The 18,930-nt window shown below is 37.0% G+C and overlaps 1 protein-coding gene across 3 annotated transcripts in view; it reads right to left on the bottom strand.

The window, feature by feature from the left end:
• SATB1 (SATB homeobox 1) overlaps positions 1-18,930 on the bottom strand; it is a 94,707-nt gene that overhangs the window by 48,949 nt on the left and 26,828 nt on the right. For all 3 annotated transcript variants that reach the window (XM_036759972.1, XM_036759971.1, XM_036759973.1), the window contains exons 6-8: positions 14,958-15,069; positions 11,207-11,661; positions 848-1,060 (exon numbers count right to left, since the gene is read on the bottom strand). In XM_036759972.1, the coding sequence (XP_036615867.1) occupies positions 848-1,060; positions 11,207-11,661; positions 14,958-15,069 (780 nt within the window). The remainder of the gene's footprint in view (positions 1-847; positions 1,061-11,206; positions 11,662-14,957; positions 15,070-18,930) is intronic.

Below are 18,930 nucleotides of genomic sequence, written 5' to 3'. Positions count from 1 at the left end.
ATTCTGAAATATAAAATATACCTATTTCTGGGAAAATGGACAAAATCCTTTATAGGTCCCCTTTTAAAGCAGCTTTCAAGGACTGTATGAAACTTAATTATGAAAGATTACAAATGAGATGATTTGTAATTGGTACCAGCTGCAGTGTATATTGGAAAGCATAAATACAAATAGAATTATTTTTTCTTACTACAAATCACAAAAATCTGGACCTGAACTTGAGGGGAAAATTTACCTTTTAAACTATTTTTTTCTTTTATTTAAAAAGTCTTCCCTTAACAGTGATCAGAGAAATAGCTGGTGACTGACTATATTTTGTATAGAACAGAAAACTACAATTTTTTTTAAAAATCTGCATAGGATTTAGAGGTTGAAGGATTCCTAGAGATATTCTAGTTTGGGGGTTCTTAACCTTTTTTATGTCATGGACCCCTCTGACAGGCAGATGAAGCTTCTGTACCTTTGTCTGAATGATGTTCTTCACAATGGAAAGAAATGCTCAATTTCAGTTAAAAGGCTAGAGAAAATAAAGATATTTCTTTTTTCCCAAACCAAGTTCATGGTGCTGGAAATCAATTCACACACTGTGGGCTATGGGGTTTCTAAGAACTCCCATGGAAGGTCCATGGCTTGTCCAAGGTCATACGAATGGCAAAAGGCAAAACCAGGATTCAAATTCAGTTTTCATTTCCTCATCTAAATTTCACAACAGATTCGTTATTTGAGGGGAGATTCTAAATTACAAGGTACTCAAGGAAGGGAATTTTGGTGTGGAAACCCTTCTGTGTAAAAGAAAGGACCGAGCCCAATTAAATGCTCCTACGCATGAGCGGGGATGCTCCTTTACCTGGGGAGGACGGCTGGGGGGTGTGCTTATCAGAGGTGCTGGACCCATTGCGGAGGCTGCATTCAAACTCCTTTCCCTTTCATCCTGGTAAATTCGATCCCTTTCAGCTTCCGGCAGCTGCAAGAAGTTCTGCATAGCCCGGAGGTTAACCAGCAAAGACTGCGAGGCAGTCTTGGGGTCCTCTTCCTTTCGGAGGATTTCTGAGAGCAAGCCCTGCAGGGAATGAAGGCGAACGCGTGAGCTTGTGCCTGGATCTTGGGGAAAGCACACTGGGCCAAGCGATCCCTAAGCATCCCTTTTCTTTTCCACTATGTTTAGAAAATGAACAGTCAGAGGCATTAATTCTGCATAGGAATATATTAGTGACAATTTAGGTGGTGTAGAAGAGAGCCTCGATTGTATTCTTAATTTTATTAAGCATCTGCTTTACATACAACATAAACTGAATCTGCCTAATTGGTCTCCTTCCTTTTAGTGGCTTAACTTGCCATGAAATCTTCCACAGGAAGACAATTGAGAGAAGTTAAGATGAAGTGAAATCCTCGGCTCAGCAACATTAGATTGCATAGTTCTCATGCTGGCTAGACCAAAGCTGCAGAAAAATCGGCGGTTCAATATGTAAAGGAAAAAAAAGCCATCTTGAGAAAGGAAAGATGGACTTTAAAGGAAAATGCTTCAGAAATTTGATTAAACAAATAAAAAAAACACTCCCAAGGCACCACTTTAGAAGCATTAAAAATATTGCACATTAGAATATAACCAGCTCAAATTATTTAAAAATAAGTGACACCAATTGGCCTTTCAATTTTATACTGGAGAATTACACTGCCATACTCCAAATACTTTCAAATACTATCCTGCTATACCAGTAATCTAATATGTGTAATGCTGAAATTTTGAACTTCAGAAGACGCAGATGTAATTTGAAATACATAACTGCTTTTCCACATTACAAGGATCGACAGTAGAATGTTAATGAAAAAGAACATTTGTCCTTTTATGAAAATAGAATTTAAGATGTTGTATAGAATATCTGCATTTCCTAGATTACTAGCACCTCAAGTAAATCATATTAGTAATTTCTAGGCTAAGAATGGTCATCACCAATATGAGAAAATTATCACAGCAAAAAAAGTGCTTTTATGATTGATTCCCCCATCAAGGAGGTCATTACTATTTTATAATAAATTCTTTTATACTTTTTGAAGAATGCTTTTAAGAAAGTGAAGATTTCCTTCTAAATGTTTCAGTTAATTTTTTTTAATTTCTATTTTTCAAGGACTGAACTTCCTTTCCTTTTTATATCTCCATCCCTTTGTGTGGAATAAATGTTGGGATCACCAGAGCTGAATTTGTTTCTTTGCCAACAAAATGGAACCACAGATCAAAGATCTGATAGATCCAAGAGGGCACAGCCTGCAAGTGGCCATCAACACTTATGATTCCCCTTTCCAAAGCCTTCATAAAAATAGTGTTGGTGGGGAGGACAGCAAGAGTCTAAAGGTTGGGACACAATGGTAAGAAGGAAGTGATCTCTAAATGTTATGGCATTTTAAAAGCTTATCTGCAAATACCTTTTAAAAAAATCTGCTAAAGTAGATAACCATCAAAATAGTTGGGTGCAGACTTGATGAAGACAACACTTTCTTCAAAATTCAAAGTAAGAAGGTTGTATATAATTAATAGGGGATAGCTTCTAAATAAATACATTCATATTTTGTGTCTTTATTGCATAAACTATGTCATTATAATAGAGATAATGGCTACCAAATATGACTTAGTTGTAACTTCAAGAGAAGTGCACAAATTAGACTGAAAAACGAGAACAGAGCTTTGAGATGCTTCTATTAGGCAAAGACTATTCCAATACAATGACAAAGCCTGCAGTCAATTCAATTCAAATTCAACCAAAAAATGTCATCAGTCATCCAGATTGTTTACCTATATGACATAAAAATGGCTGGTTTGACAGAATTTGTGACTGAATTGACTTAGTATGTGGTATCATAGGGACACAGCCTAAGGAATTTCTTGAAAAATAAAAAGGAAGATTAGGAGACCATTTCCTTCTTTCAGTCCATGTTTCATTTTGCCCAAATACATATGGATGATTCATAGATATCATTAAAAGAAAGAAGGCAAGAGAGGCTGTGAAATGGCTCCGTGTATGAGAGGCATACATATTAAAAGTATGTCATCTATATTATATTCCTATTAAATGAAATGTATGCAGAGTAAACAAAAACAGTGTAAAAAGGGGGACTAGTCAACTCTAATAGTGATTGACAGAAAATCCAAAGTAATACTTGCTTGACACCTTATGAGAGTCTTGGGGAAATTATGGTGCGGTAGACATGACCCAAAGGAGCAGGCGATATAGGACAGTGCGGTTTGAAAGGAATCAAATAAATACCTTTTAGGCAATTTTATTTGGGAAGCTTGAAACTGGACTTTAAAAAAATGAAACTGCTTTTTTTGTGCATACATTCAGAGAAAGAATAGACTTAAGGCAGCACAAAACTGTCATAGGGAGAAAGTAAAGAAAAGAACAAGGTTGGGTAGAGGTTCTAATGTTTCATTCCTTCCTGTGTCTAAGATGAAAAAAGTCCTTGTTTGGATTAAGAAATGAGGTAGCATGGGTTACTGAATTAAAAAAAAAAACAACTTAGTCTCAAAGTTTAAGGAGTTGGTATAAATAAGGTTTATTGCAGGATCTCCTGTCAATTACTAGCCATACTTAAATATTTTAGGGAATAAAAATTACTTTTAATTCAATATAATTATCCTAATGGTTCAAGTGCTTACCTTTTGCCTTAAAAAAATCTTGGGGAGAACTCAATCATTGCCACAAGCACTAAAGGAATTGTAGGTAGGCCAGTGTAGATAATACCAGGTATTTTGAAACCAGTTTATCCATTGCTTTCAATGGGGGGAGTGCCCCCTGGTGGACAACGCATGGGAAAAATAGCTACAAAACATTTTGACCACAGTTTATGAATATGTTAGAAACATTATTAGGCCACTTTGGAAAAATTCTCCCAAAATACAGGTGTCAGGATATAAGTACAGGAAAGCACTTGAATAAGTAGGCTGTTTTTGTAGGTACAGCCACTGTGTTTTTGTTCCCCCTTATAGTCGGGAATACATGGGCATGGAGACTTGCTATTAGTACATCTAAGGTGTCACTTTATAACACATAAGAGTCATTCAGTAACAAAATCTCCTTGGAGAAGGACCCAAGATGAATCTGCCTTCTGACAATTTCTGCTCCTCAAGTCAACAGTGTCATGGCACAATCCCAGAGTCTGCCATTTGTTATCTAACATGAGGTGCTAAAATGTCTGGATACAAACTTATTGAACACATTTAACACACTTACTACTTTGTCCAGTTTGGGGGAAAGCAAATTTGTCTATAGCATCACGCTAATGTCATGGTCACATTAGTATTAGAGCTGCTTGGGTGGCCTCACATCTTACCAAGGCTAAAATGTAGATGCTACAATATTCTGTCCCGCTGTGGCACTACACCAGTATCTCATATGCTATGTTTGAGAGCTTACGAGGCACATTCCTATTATTCATCAAGGGCGAGGTCCTTACATGGTATCTACATCACCACTTTCTCTCTCTCTCTCTCTCTCTCTCTCTCTCTCTCTCTCTCACACACACACACACACACACACACACACACACACCATTTTTGTCCATCATTTAAAAATATACATATACTGAAATCAACACAAATGTTTTCAAAAGGCAAGAATAAAATGTAAAAATACAGAAAAACTTAGCCAGTTGGGGACAGCACATTTCCTACCAGTTTCATTCATTTCCCTTCTTTAAAGTCCTATTGTGATGCTTCCTTCTAACACAGGAATAACCCTGAGTTCTTAAAAGACTTCTGGCAGAGAATAAGTTCTAAGCCTGTGCACTGGTTGTTTTTCTCATGCCTGGAATGCTTTCCCTTGCAACCTCAGACCCTTAGAATTCCTTCCTTCCTTTAGTATTCAGATTCAGCTCAAATGTCTCTTCCAGAAGGAAGTCCTTCCTGGTCCTCCTGGTTGCTAGTGCCATCTCCACTAAGATCACTTTTCATCTAATATGTATTTCTTATATAAGTCCTGATATGAAGGCATATGTACATACATTTGTATATACATGTATGCATGTGAATGTATATTTCTCCCCATTAGAATGAATATAAGCTCCTTGAGGGCAGAGGTTCACTTTATGTACGGACCCAGTGATAGATTCTGTCTGTTGTGTGAGGACTAGCCTAGCATGAAACGGGTCACATGGCAAGGATGAGGGATGACCGATGCACAGTCCATTGGTACTCTAAATCAGGAGAAAGGAAGGCCTCTAGAACAGTAGGTGGACCCATCATGAGGAACATATGGGAGGGGGTTGGCAAGGATCCCAATAAGGATGGGTAGGCACAGGCAGACTGCATCATTAGACAGGACTAGGCAGCTAGGTGGTGGTCTAGCCTAGTGAATAGAGCACTGGACCTAGAGATGAGGAAACCCGAGTTCAAATTTGGCTTTAGACACTCACTCGCTGTATGATCTCAGGCAAGTTTGCCTCGGTTTCCTCATCTGTAAAGTAAGGATAATAACAGCACCTACCTACCAGGGTTGTTCCGAGAATGACATAAGATGATATTTGTAAAGTGCTTAGCACAGTGCCTAGCATACAATAGGTGCTCTATAGATGCTAACTATTATTATTATTAATTATCATCTTTACTGAATGTGTAGAAGGGTTGTGACCTTGACTGACAGGGGATGTATCCATACTAATGAAATTATAGAAGCTTCAATCATGAAAGGACTTTCCCCCTGCGTGGAAGTTTTTCAAGCATTACCCTAGAGATTTTTAAACTGATTTTGTCACAGAGAAATTTCAAATTATTTTGTAATTTAGGTTCATAGTTGGGAAGTAAAAGTTCTAAAGTTTTTCCAAAGAAAAAATGAATTTACAAAGAGATTCCTGAGCCTGCTTATTTTTATATTCCCAAAGAAGAGTTTGCAAGTCATCACAAGCATAGTTCATTACTAATTGTAAAAAAATGTTCAATAAATATTATCAGGACTTTCCAAAGCTAATTATGAATTCTTTAAAAGAGCAGATAAATGAAAGTGTCTGCCAATTTGAACAAAAACATAGCCTGTCTGGCCTCCACTTTGTCTCCTCTTTGAACATAATCACTGATTCAGATAGATTTTTATCAGCTTCATGGAACTTCAAAGCATGTACAAAGAAAATATGATTTGACAAAACCTCCCCCAAATATGTAAAGCACCTCTGAATGCTCTGAATGCTCCATTTGCAGTGAATTTCAAATCACATGTCCAGGTGAAAGACGATTTTCTAACTCCACCCACTCACCTGGACCTTTGCCAAGTAAGTTATAAGCAGACACATTCATCTGTGTCGTTTAGTAGCAAAGGGAGAGCCGGCATGGTGGTGTAATAGCACCTTTTTACCTTTGATTCAATAGTGATATGGATGGTGTGCTTTTTCTGAAATTACACTGCAAAGAATTATATGAACATAGTGGCAATTTCTGTTATACTTAAGCAGGCAAATTTCTCTCCACCAGATAATTTACAGAACTCAAATTCAATAAAACATTGCATGATGGTCCATTACTGTTATCAGTTTTGAATAATCCATCTTCATTCTTCATTTTACTGGAAAATAAAGTGTGCCAAAGACAAAAGGAAAAAAAAGGGGAAAGGCCTGAGAATGGGATCCGAGTAAACTCAGGGTTTTATTTTAAAATCCCACTGCCACATAGATATGTCAAACATGTACGATACATGGGACACACACAGAAGCTTAACCAGCAACTTTCCAGAAGTGTATTAAAGCTGGGAAGTGTTTATTTAGAAGCTTTAGAAAAATATTACAAATATATTGGCCTATACCAAAGCCTCATGAAACAGGCAGAAATAATTGGCCCCTACTGAGAGTTAGTCTCTTCAATAATAATTCATGTAAGAACATATTTCTACCAAATACAAAAAGCAAAAGAAGTGTTTCTCAAAACCTAGTAAGTTATTTTAAAAAAACAAATAAACAAACTTTTCCCCAAATGAATTCTATTTGTAGAACAGTCTTAAGTAATGGGGGGCGGAGGGTGTTCCTATGATTGTGAAGGTCCTATGGGGCTCATGCTGATGTATCATGATGCATGCAAATGTAGTTAATAGGAAATTCCCAGGGCAAATACTCAAATGGCTCTGAGATCAATCTCATCAATGTGGGAGTCCTATCCAATGACGCAGACTGCAGTCTGTCCATGCCAGCCCATCCTTAGTGTGATCCTTGTCTGAATCCTCCCACACGCTCCTCACAGTGGGTCTACTTCATGTTCTAGAGGTTCTTCCTTCCTTTCTCCTCATTGAGAATACCAACGGAGTACTCTACCTGTCATCCCTCATCCTTGCCATACAACCAACCCATCTTCTTTTCCTACCATAAATTTCCTTGACGATATATTTTAGCCTATACTTCTTTGAAGCGTCTCATTGGTTGTGACCTGTACACACCTACTAGGTCCCTCTCCACATGATATTATTAATTTTAAATTTTTCAGAAGCTATTATAATACATGCTCACCCACCATACAGAAAAAACCAGAAATATCCGTGTCCAGACCATCACCGGTCCTTACTCTTTGATTCCTTATGTGACAACAGTGTCTTTGTCTGATTATGTCATAAAGCTTTGCATTTGTATGTACATATTTTACACTATTTAAAAAAAAACTTAAGTTGGAATTGCACATTGTAGTAAGTGCACACAAATGTGTGATGTGAGATTTAACTGTGCAGAGCTCCAGATATATACATATGCATTAGCATGTGTATTTTAGTACTCTATGCTAACACCATACACTAACACTCTGCACCTGCTTTTATTGAAATGCATACACTTTGAAATAAACACACTACATGCATTCATATGAATGTATAATCAATAAAATAAATGCAGCTGTGTTTTTTTAAGTGTGACCACCCAAAATACATGCATGCTTGCGTGTGCAAAAACTATGTCTCAGAAACTGCATACTTAAATAGAAGGATATGGTGAAATATACCCAGTGAATGATTCACAATGAACTGTTTCAAACACAGCCAAAGAACAATTTCCTACTGAGAACTATCACTATACCAGCAACGAAGATGTTAACTGAAACACTTTTCATGTCATTCAAGAATAAAATAAATAGTTCTTTTAAAAATGGGTTAGACATTAAGATGGTTTTTATTAAAGTGCTCTGCATCTAGCTGTACCAAATTTTCTCTATCTTTCTCTCCCTTCTCAGAAAAAATAGTTCCTTCTTATGCGACATTAGCCACTGAGCTGGTTTCTCAGCACTTTAAATTGCACACAAGTAAAGCCCTTTTTTTAAAAAATCACAAACAGCTCCTAGGAATAGAAAAACAGGATCAAAGATCTGCAGCTGGAAGGGATCCTGGAGATATTCAGTCCAATCCCCCCTTCATTTTACAGGTGAGGAAACTGAGCCCAGAGAAGTTAACTAATTTGCTTAAGGTCACACATTTATTAAATGGTAAAGCTCGGGATTTAAACCCAGGCAGCTAGGTGGTACAGTGGACAGAGTGTGAGACTTGGGAGTGAAGAAGACCTGAGTTTCAATCCTGTTTCACACACCAGTTGTGGGGCCTTGGCCAAGTGACTGAACCTCTCTGTGCCTCAGTTTCCTCATCTGTAAAATGGGGATAATAAATTTCACCTACCTCACAGGGTAGTTGTGAGGATGAAATGAGATTACATACATTTAAAGGGCTTTGCAAACCTTACGGTACTATACAAATACTATCATCTGACACCAAATCCCTACCCACTTTCCACTATCAATCTTCCCAGGAATGACAGGCGCATCAATCCTCCCTCAAGATAAAAACTGTGTTGATAAAAATGTTTTTCCCCATCTTACACTCTACCAGTCACTCTTGGTACTCTTTATCATAAGAAAGCTTCAGTGATGCTTAGAATCCTAAGTATTGTTTTTGGATTTATCAATGTATCTTTGTTAGTCCGTATCAAAGTTACCTTAGGATATAAGCTCTGAAGTAACCTAGAACTGTACAGGTTTAATTTGAGTCCAGTGCTTCATTAAGTACCATGAATTGGTCACTGTTGCTAATGAAGAATGCTACCTACAGTAGGAACAAGTAGTATTTCAGGCAAATTCTATTTTAATTATATGTAGATATGAAATTAAATTGCCAGATAACTTTAAAATGTAGAACAAATTGGTACAGTGAAAAGTTAAAACAAGTGCAAAAAAAATCACAGTTGTGTATCAACTGATAATGCAAATTCTGCTAATGATTTTATATTAAATTATTGTATTTGAGACACCCCCTGAACTTTGGCATGGCGACCACTCACAAAGTCAAAGGATAACTTTATAAGAAAAAGTGAGTAAAGTAGATTCAGGAAAATTATATTAAAATCAGAAATATTAAAAAGAACTTAATTCCTTGGATCCAGCCACCATTAAATACTATCTTCCTTTTATGTTTATGGCAAAAATGCCACTTTCCATCATGGCAGCAGTAGCAAAACAAAAAAGGATGTTTATTTCAAAATGCCACAGTGCAGTGGACTTGGGACTAGAAAACCTGGACTGGCTTTTCACCACCTGTGTGATCTTGGCCAAGTTATTTAAGGTTATTTAGCACAAGTTTCCTCATCTGTAAATTACGATGGTTGGATGACAAGATGATCTCTGAGGTCCTTCTCGGGCGAGATCTGATCTTTAATTTAAAAACAATTTAGCTCAGTTTTTCTCAAAACATTTTATCTCAGTATTTTGCATATATATATCACTTCTCCCTCCCCTTCTAAATAAATAAAAGTGTTCAATGTTTATTGACAGGAATGTCTATTCTAGATTTGCCAAACAAAGAAAAGATTCCAACAGCAAACACTGCATGAAGAACAGGTAACAATGGGGTCCCAGGCAATGGTGGGTGGGGAGGGGTGCAGATAATACAGCTGGTAAAAAAAGTATGAATGACCCTGTTGAGGAGAGTGACTATGCTATGCTAATTTATTATGCTAATGAGCCACACTGCAGCTATCACTAACAGCTGATCATAGCTGGTCTCCATGATCCCCTTAAGTAATTCCCCAGGATTCCTAGTTTGAAAAAAGAAAAGTTATAGAAGAAATATGAAATAAAACACCTAGCCTATCACATTTATTTTTATTTCTCATCTTCACCTTGTGTAGATGCAAAATAACTCACATTTAGATGGTATTTTAAGATTTCCAAAGCTTCTTCCTTCTAACAGCTCCTTGAGATGGGCAGAGTAATTATCATGACCACTTAACAGATGAGAAGAAACCTGAGGCAGGCAGGAAAGCGACTCGATCTTGGGTACTCAGATCAAGTTTGTGGCATGGGGGAGAGAGCACTGGTCTAGTAAATAGTGTCTAGAAATCAGCTAAGCCAATGACTAGGTAGTTGACCTTGGGCACATCACAATCTCCTTTGACTTCAATTTCCTCACCCATAAGATAATTGAGTTGTTCCCAATTACTTGAAGGTTCCTCACATTAAAATATTCTATGATTCATGCTGTTGTTGTTCAGTTGTTTCAATCTCTTTGACTCTTTATGACGCTATTTAGGATTTTCTTGGCAAAACTACGACAGTGGCTTGCCATTTCCCTCTCCAGCTCATTTTTACAGATAAGGAAACTGAGGTAGATAGGGGTTAAGTGAGTTGCCCAGGGTCACATAGCTAGTAAGTGTCTGAGGCTGGATTTGGATTCAGGTCTTCCTGACTTCAGGACCAAAAAAAAAAAAAGCACCATTTCTTAGAAAATAATTATAATAAGAGGTCACATTTATATAGAGCTTTAATATTGGCGAAATGCTTTACAAACACTATCCAAGGTAAAGCTCTATCCACTGCACCACCTACCTGCCTTCTATGATTCATGGGATGACATAAACACATAGCTAACACTAACTTTTAATACTTGCGTCTTTGGTAGCAACTTATTTATGAATAGGCCCTGAATATGATCCTATCCACAATTGTTTTTCTGTTCTCTCGCTGCCAGTGAAGAAGTCAATGTGAATTAGAAATTGGAATGGAAGACAGGGTAGAACTCCTAAAGCATGACTAGGAAAAGCCATCAATTGCAGGTCATGTTAAATTAAGTTTAGTTTTGCGGCCTGAACACTGACAGAAAGCACATTCATAGAGATGATCCAAAAGGAGAAAACCATCAAGAAATGGGAGCAAAGGGACATACGGCATGCACAATTAAGGAAAATTCTTTCAAAATTCAACCAAACTGACCTGAGTTCTGTTAAAAGCCACACGTGCAAATACTGCCTGGGAGATTCCTGCTCTTTTCAGTTCATCTCGCACCCACTGGTAGATCTCGGAAGACACCTCTGTGTTGGTTGAGACCTGTTGCTCCAACGGCTTGTTCATAGATCTACTGACAGGGGGAGGGTGGTTCAAGTACTGCTGATTTAAGGATTGCTGGGCTAAGAGTCTGTTCACTGCATACTGCTGGTTCAGCAACTGAGCCATCACCAGCTGCTGATTGACCAACTGAGGACTAATAGGAGTGGATACAAGTCCAGGGTGCAGGTTTGGAAGAGGGGTCCGGACCGATGGCTGGCTGCCATGAGAAAGCTGCACAGGGGATGGAGGCTGCTCAGCAGTGTTCCCTGGGACTGGCTGCTGGCCAAAGTTGACATGGTTGGCACCTTGCTGGGACAGTTCCGAAAGGCTATCCATCTCAACTATAGTGGACCAAAAAAAAAACAAAAGCACCATTTCTTAGAAGATAATTATAATAAGAGGTCACATTTATATAGAGCTTTAATATTGGCAAAATGCTTTACAAACACTATCCAAGGCAGACTATTACTAATCATGATGGTTTCCAAAACAGAAGGACAATGGATTCTCCAACAACCAAAACCAGGTAAAACTGGGGACAACCAACCAAATCATCCCATTTAACTCATGCACCCACTACAACAAAAGATAAAGAACAAAGTTTGTTATTTTTCATAATGTTGCATGACACATTTTGGCTTCAGACTCTTAAATTTGTCACTTTATATTAATAAAGTTATTTAAACAAATGATTTATAAAAGGTAAGTCATTTGTTTAGGGCTAAGGATGATAAATTAGGTGAGATGAGATATAATTTACAGCTATAATCAGTCATTCAACAAGTATTTTGAAGTTCCTACTATGTGCCAAGCACTGGGTAAATACTGGGGATACAAAGAAAGAATAATACGTGTATATTGTATGTCATAACATATATGTATATTATCATGTTAGGAAAAGAGAAACAAGACCACTGTTTCTCCTAGCTTCCCTGTTTTTTCTTCAAGTCTCAGCTGAAGCCCTGCTATCAGAAACAGTCCTCTTCAATCTTACTGTCTTCCTTCTGAGATTATCTTAAATTTACCCTATGTAGATCTTGTTTGTACATAGTTGTCTGCATGTTGTCTCCCCTATTAGACTGTGAGCTCCTTGAGAGGAAAAAAAACATTCCTCCCCGCACCCCTTCCCCCCTTTCTTTATATCCCAAACTCTTAGCACAGTGCCTGAAATACAGTAGGTGTTTGGTAGATGCTTTTTGACCTGCCTTGAATTTGAAGTCAGAAGATATGAGTTCAAATCCCACCTTTTCTATTTATCAACAATGTGATGTGCAAATTTAGAGCCATCTCCACTCCAGATGTTCATATGGACTATTTATGCCTGACCTGTGGTACAGCCTTTGAATTCATATTGGTCTGATCAGACACAGACTTGATCTCAACACAGCGATGTCATTTTGGTCCTCTTTGAGAATGAAGGACAACAACCAAGCCATCCATCCAACCAACCCATGGGACCATGAGCAAATCACTTTCCCTCTCTGGATCTCAATTTCCACACCAGTATAATATATAGATTGGAATACGTGACCTTTAAACCTTTACCCACCTTTAGGGGCTAGGAGCCTATGATTCTACAATATATTCTTGTTTTGAATCTCCATGGAATCAGGGAAACAGTGTAATGGGCCACAAAACTGATTATCTGTCCCCATTAAAAAGTTCTGTTTTTCCCAAGAAAGATTTCTACAAGAAGCTATGGGGTGAAAGTGTTTTTCATTCACTCTCAAAATCATCTTTGCCAAAAAGAAATGGTCATGTCAGTGCAGTTGGTGCTGCTGGTGCCATTAACCCTGCTCCTAGCCCTGCGTGAGCTTCCACACTGGCCAGGTATCCCACAGGGGCTGACAGCTATAAGTGCCTCAAGCATTCTGCCACGGGGAAGATGCTACTTTTATTTTCCTCAGTGTAAAAGCTGAACATGGAGCCGTAAATAGGCATTTCCCCCCAAATACCACACTATGCTTCCCTTGTGTAGACACCAGCTAAGTCTTAATCATCATTTCTCATTATCACTAAATATTCAAACTTTATATTTGGAAGAAGTTATCACACTGCAGAAGTTAACTGGCATATGCAAACTATAACCAAGGATAGGGGGAGAGAAACCTTCTATTTCTACAACCAAATGTAGAGATCAGCCCAAGTGGGCCATTCACATAGAATAGTAATTCAAGCAATTATCACAAAAGTGATGCATTGTCTTCATTACAGCCTTAAGCTATAAAAGGCGAGGAATCTGTTTTGGTAGATGGATGGGTTTTCTCCAACTACTAAAAGCTAAAACATGCTCAAAATTCAGATTCTCCTGCTTCCTAAAGCCTTTAAAAAGATATTAATAATTATTTTTGTTAATAGAATAAATTTACAGAAGCTCTCTAGAAATAGGTTTCAAACAGGATCTAATATCCAAAGTGAGGTTAATATCACATACTTAACATTAACATAATTTTTAAAAAACAATCTAAATGTGAATGAAAGGGGAGGTTCTTAATAGGAATAAAACCACAATCTCAAAAGCCTTTGATTTTGTGAGCACTAGGCAACTTCCTCCTGAGTTGGAAAGACTGACTGGTACTCTAAAATGAGCTCAGGACTTGGAGTTAGAACAGCTGGGTTCACATCTTGCCTTGGAGTCTCACCAAAGAATTCTAAGCCTTAGTTTTCTTATCTATAAAATGGGGGTAATAATATACTACTAACCTTATAGAATTTTTTAAATGAGGAAAGAATTCCATTTATTCTATATATCTTGTATGCCCTTAGTTAATTACACATTGCTTCTCCCTTTAGAATATGAGTTTTTCTGAGGGCAGACTGATTTTGCCTTTCTTTGTATGCTCAACACTTAGCACAGTGCCTGGCACATAATAATTGCTTAAGAAATTCTTACTGACTAATTGTAACCACTTAAAGCATTAGATAAATGGGAGTTATTACTATTAATAAAGATATAAGGTGAATACTTAAATAAAACAAATACATATGTTAACCCTGTCATTCTTGAAGCCTTTATTTATTCTTATATATCCTTTATAATCCTTTTTTGTTCATTTTCTCCATAACAAATGTTGATATCGTGAGCTAAAACCACATATTGGAAAGGGTGTGGATTGAGAAGTCAGTGAGGTGGGAAGTCATTGGTCAGTACAGTGATTTATTCCTGAAGATCGTTGGGGTGAAGTCAATTATGAAATTATCTCCTTGCCAAAGTGTTTAAATAACCCTTGCAATAGGCGCTACATAAAAACATGAATTATCTCTTTCAAATTGATTGTAAAGATCACACAATTTTCCACCAAAAAAATCCACTTAATCCTGAGAGAAATCATATCTAATATTAGTTATTCAAGACCTTGTTAGGTCTTTATAGAGATGTTATAAAATGACAGCTTCCCTCCTCATTCCATGATTTCCTGCATGTCTGACAACCAAGTCAGTTTGGCTGATTTAAACACAAACATTTATTGAATTTAATTATCTCATTATACTCATACCCCAAAAAAAAGAAACATACTAAATTGATCTCTAATTGGGCAATCAAAATAGCTGGCTTTCGATATGATTGTGATAGCCCCCCCTTCACCCCCAATGACATGTAATGGTATGTGGCCTCCTTACAACGCTTCCTGCTTACCCAGCATATCTTTTGTCTTCTTGAAATGTTTATACCACCTTCCAAATTCTTGACATTTTGCTGCTGATACATTTGCATAGTAAGTGCTGTTCACAATGGATGAAATCATACTCTGCATGAAAAGGGGGGAAAACATTTGTAATATATAGCAGCACAAGTTGGAACACAGAAATTATTTCAATTGTTAAAACCATATTTTTTTTATCATCTGAGTACCATAACAATTTTTTTTACCCTTTAGCCTAGAGCTTCAACTTAAAATTCATTAAGCAGAAAATCAAACATTTGTTTTAAATGGAATGGAAAGAAACAATCCACAGAGACAAGGATAAAGCTATCAAACAGTAGACTTGTTAACTTCAACATAGATTCTCTAGATTCTCTCACTCAAAGACTTCTATTGAGCTCAAATAACTACAAATACATCTTATGCCTGCAAAGCCACAATATACTTACTACCTCAAGAACTTATGACTGCACTGCATAGAGCCATTATCTTCATTTTCCATAAATCAGTTCTACTAGGTGAGGCAGGATGGCATAGTGGATAGGGAACCTGCCTCAAAACAGGAATACCTGGGTTCAAGTGCCATCTCTGACACAAAGTGGCTGTGTGACCCTGGGCAACTCTCTAAGACTTGTAAGAGGCATCAAACGCACTGATCTGCTTTGGTAGGAGTTTTCGCACCACAGATCTGTTTCCCTGATCTACAGAAGGGGGTGGTGGGGGTGGATGCATGAGTGAATATATTGCTACTATAAAAAGTCAGAATGACTATATATAATAAGGCACTTAAAATAATCTTAGGAAACCACTGTATGAAGGAGAAATAATTTATTATTAGATTTAATTCAATTTTTTTAAAAGCATGATTCTAGATTTTAGACAGGCCATAAAACTCTCTTAACAAATATTTGAAATTAAGAAAAAATGTACTATTTTAAGTATATTCCTTTTCTTTCTAATCAATTATCTGAAAGCAAAAACAGTCTAGTTTCTAAAACATGAAAGGAAAGAAAAGACAATGAAAAGTCTATTATTTTTTCCACTTTCAAAATAGGGAAAGAGTTTTTTAAATAAATAAAATGAAACCTTATCGCTATAATTTCAATGAAAAGACCCATTTTCAAAAAATTAAATAATTCTCCCCACCCCATACATAATAACCAGTCAATAGTGAGTATATTAAAGACACTTCTCATTGAGTCTTAAAAATAATTAGATTTCCAATTACTTATTCTCCCCCTCCCTGCTCCAACCCTTTGTGTATAAAAGCTTGCATTTCAAACTTTACTTGGACTATGGTGAAATAATTTACAGAATAGAAGCATTGTTCTATGGACAGTTAATAACCAGAAAAGCCAGTTTGGGGACAAAGATACAAAATATTTTTCTATCGCTGTCTACTTTAAAGCTATTTCCAATTTAAAGTTGTGTTATTTTGGTTATTGACTCCAATGAAACTCATTATCAGTGTTCGTTTTACAGTACATACAGACTAGTAATATGTAAATGGTTTTGTAGATTCTTAAAAGAGCTTGACTAGAGATGAGTTATAGTTGGTTACTTTTGCAAAACCGAGATAGCCTAGCAAAGGGACCCTATGACAAGCCTCATGGCTGCTACTCATTGCTTTTACATCCATTTCCACATTTTTATTCCACTAAAATTCTCCTTCTTAAAGTGCTCATGATGCTGTCATTAAATCCAATGGCTTGCAATTTAACTAAGAGCCTGCTACTATCACCAGTGTGAAAAAGCCTTATAGAACTTGCCAAAACTAGAGCCCAAAGATTCCCTGATCCAGTTAACAATCCATCAGCATCAATGAAGCTTATTCCACTGGAATAATGGACCAGTATCCTCAGACACTAATAAAACTATTGAGACTATCTTATGGATAATGAGGATTTCTCCCAACGGATAACAGCTAATATTCTTCCGCTCAGGTCCAACTTTTTTTTTTTTTAATTCTATATGTTCCCATCCAGACATCCAAGTAGGTTCTTGAATACCAATATCATCACTGCAGTAGAGCATGTGTGAATTTTAACCATTCACTGGAAAGCTCTTGGTTTTAAAAATTATGCTTCAGTCTATATTGCAGGTAGGTATTTTTTAAATGCCAAATGCCTAATCTATTAAAATCATACAGTTTACCCTTTACATATATATGTATATGTCTGTATGTATGGAGATAGATAGAGGCCAGAGCACACATTTATTATGGTCATGAATGAAAAATGAAATGTGCAAAATCGGGTCAATTTGGATTACAATCCCCATACACACTTAGTTGTCCGTTTTCCACACATGGATTATTTCTTTGCAGATTACCTGCAGAAAATTTTTAATCAAACTGACTTTGCCAACAAAGCTTTCTGAGTTGTTTCTCCCCTTCAGCTGACATGCACAGGGAATATAAAGGCATATTGAAATTAGCCTAAGCAAAGCATTAAATAGGGCAAATCAAAAGATTAAAATATGGCAAAGCTAATTAGAAGATTTTAAAAAATTATTTGACGTGCTTGAGTTTTTCCTTTGTATTCATCCATGTTACTGCTCCTCTTTAGAGCAAGGAATTGAGAATTCACTCTATTTTCACTAGAATAGTTACACTTATTGGTCTAACTTTCTGTTTATATGAGAACTTTCTCATCCCCTTCTTTATGTTTTGCAATGAAATTCTAATTTGAGTTTATGTCATAATCCATTGCCACGAGATTCATTGTGATGCCTGCAAATTCCAAATTATGTTTTGATGGTAAGATCAAATTTCTGAACAGCCAGAGATTATCTTTTAAATAATAAACATCCAGGACATGGGGTAGGCTTGGGATAAGAAAACCAGTGAAAGTGTTAGATATTAACAACAACCAAAAAAAAAAAAACCAACAGAGCTGAATCTGGATAAGGCAAAATTCCTTAGAACATTTTCATAGAGTGGAATTCACCTTTTAAAATGCTTTTAAAATACTCATTCTGCAAAAATTCTAGCTCAGGAATACTAGCTACAAACTTTCATTATTTAGGATGATCTTAAGTGTTAACATCCTGTTAATCTAGCAGATCACCAAAGAAATGGCTCATTTTCAGTGTTCCAGAGTGTTTGTATTTTTATTGTGAGAAGCTACCACGTTTATGGGAACTGAAGACCAGAAGTCATTACAAAGAGACAATCAGAAAAGTCTTTAAATTCAAAGTTAACGTGAATTTAGTTGCCCACTCTATCACCCTTAAAAAAAAAAATCTGAGATGCCAAGAGAGTCAAACTTAAGCTGTTTTAAGGACTTTTCTTCCCTACTTAAAAGAAACATTATCCCAAGTTCTCCAGAGCATTGCCCATAGAGGTGGGTAAGCATTTACAGCACTCTGTGGCCAAGTAGTTCCAATTCTCTCTTGTTGTCTATTTAAATGAGCTATCAAAGGCATTTGGAAAAGGGCACTACTTGCAAAGCAAGTTTCCTTACTGAATGGCCACTCTGTGTAAACCTTAGGTGCTGGGGGTGGGGGTGGGGGGAAATCCCCTAATACAAGTCTCAGGCTGCTGAAATCTCAAGTTCAAATGCACCTCAGTATACTTACCCATGATCACACCATAACTTGCACTTTCTGAAAACAGAATACTGATAGACTGCCTAAATTGGCCATCCATCCCTGCACTCTTCAGGTAAGCCCAGTAATCTCATTTTCGGCACCGACATGTAAGCTTTCCTAAGATCCATAAAGCATACATCACTTCCCTACGAGGGGCCTGCAGTTCTCTCTCAGAGTCTGGTGAAGATCTGCTCTGAAATGGTGCCATCTTCACAGACACCCCAGTACTCTAGAATGATACCATCTGCCACAGGCTGAGCTTCCCTTTTCAGCCAAATACATTATTTATAACCTTTCTAATTGTGTAAAGGTAAGGAGAAAAATTTTTTTCTGAAGCTTAACTTAGATATAGCTAGAATATTCTGAAACCACTCT

Source organism: Trichosurus vulpecula, chromosome 5 (genome assembly GCF_011100635.1).
Source record: "Trichosurus vulpecula isolate mTriVul1 chromosome 5, mTriVul1.pri, whole genome shotgun sequence".
In the NCBI taxonomy this organism is placed as follows: Eukaryota; Metazoa; Chordata; class Mammalia; order Diprotodontia; family Phalangeridae; genus Trichosurus; species Trichosurus vulpecula.
This window is presented reverse-complemented; position numbering and strand designations above follow the sequence as displayed.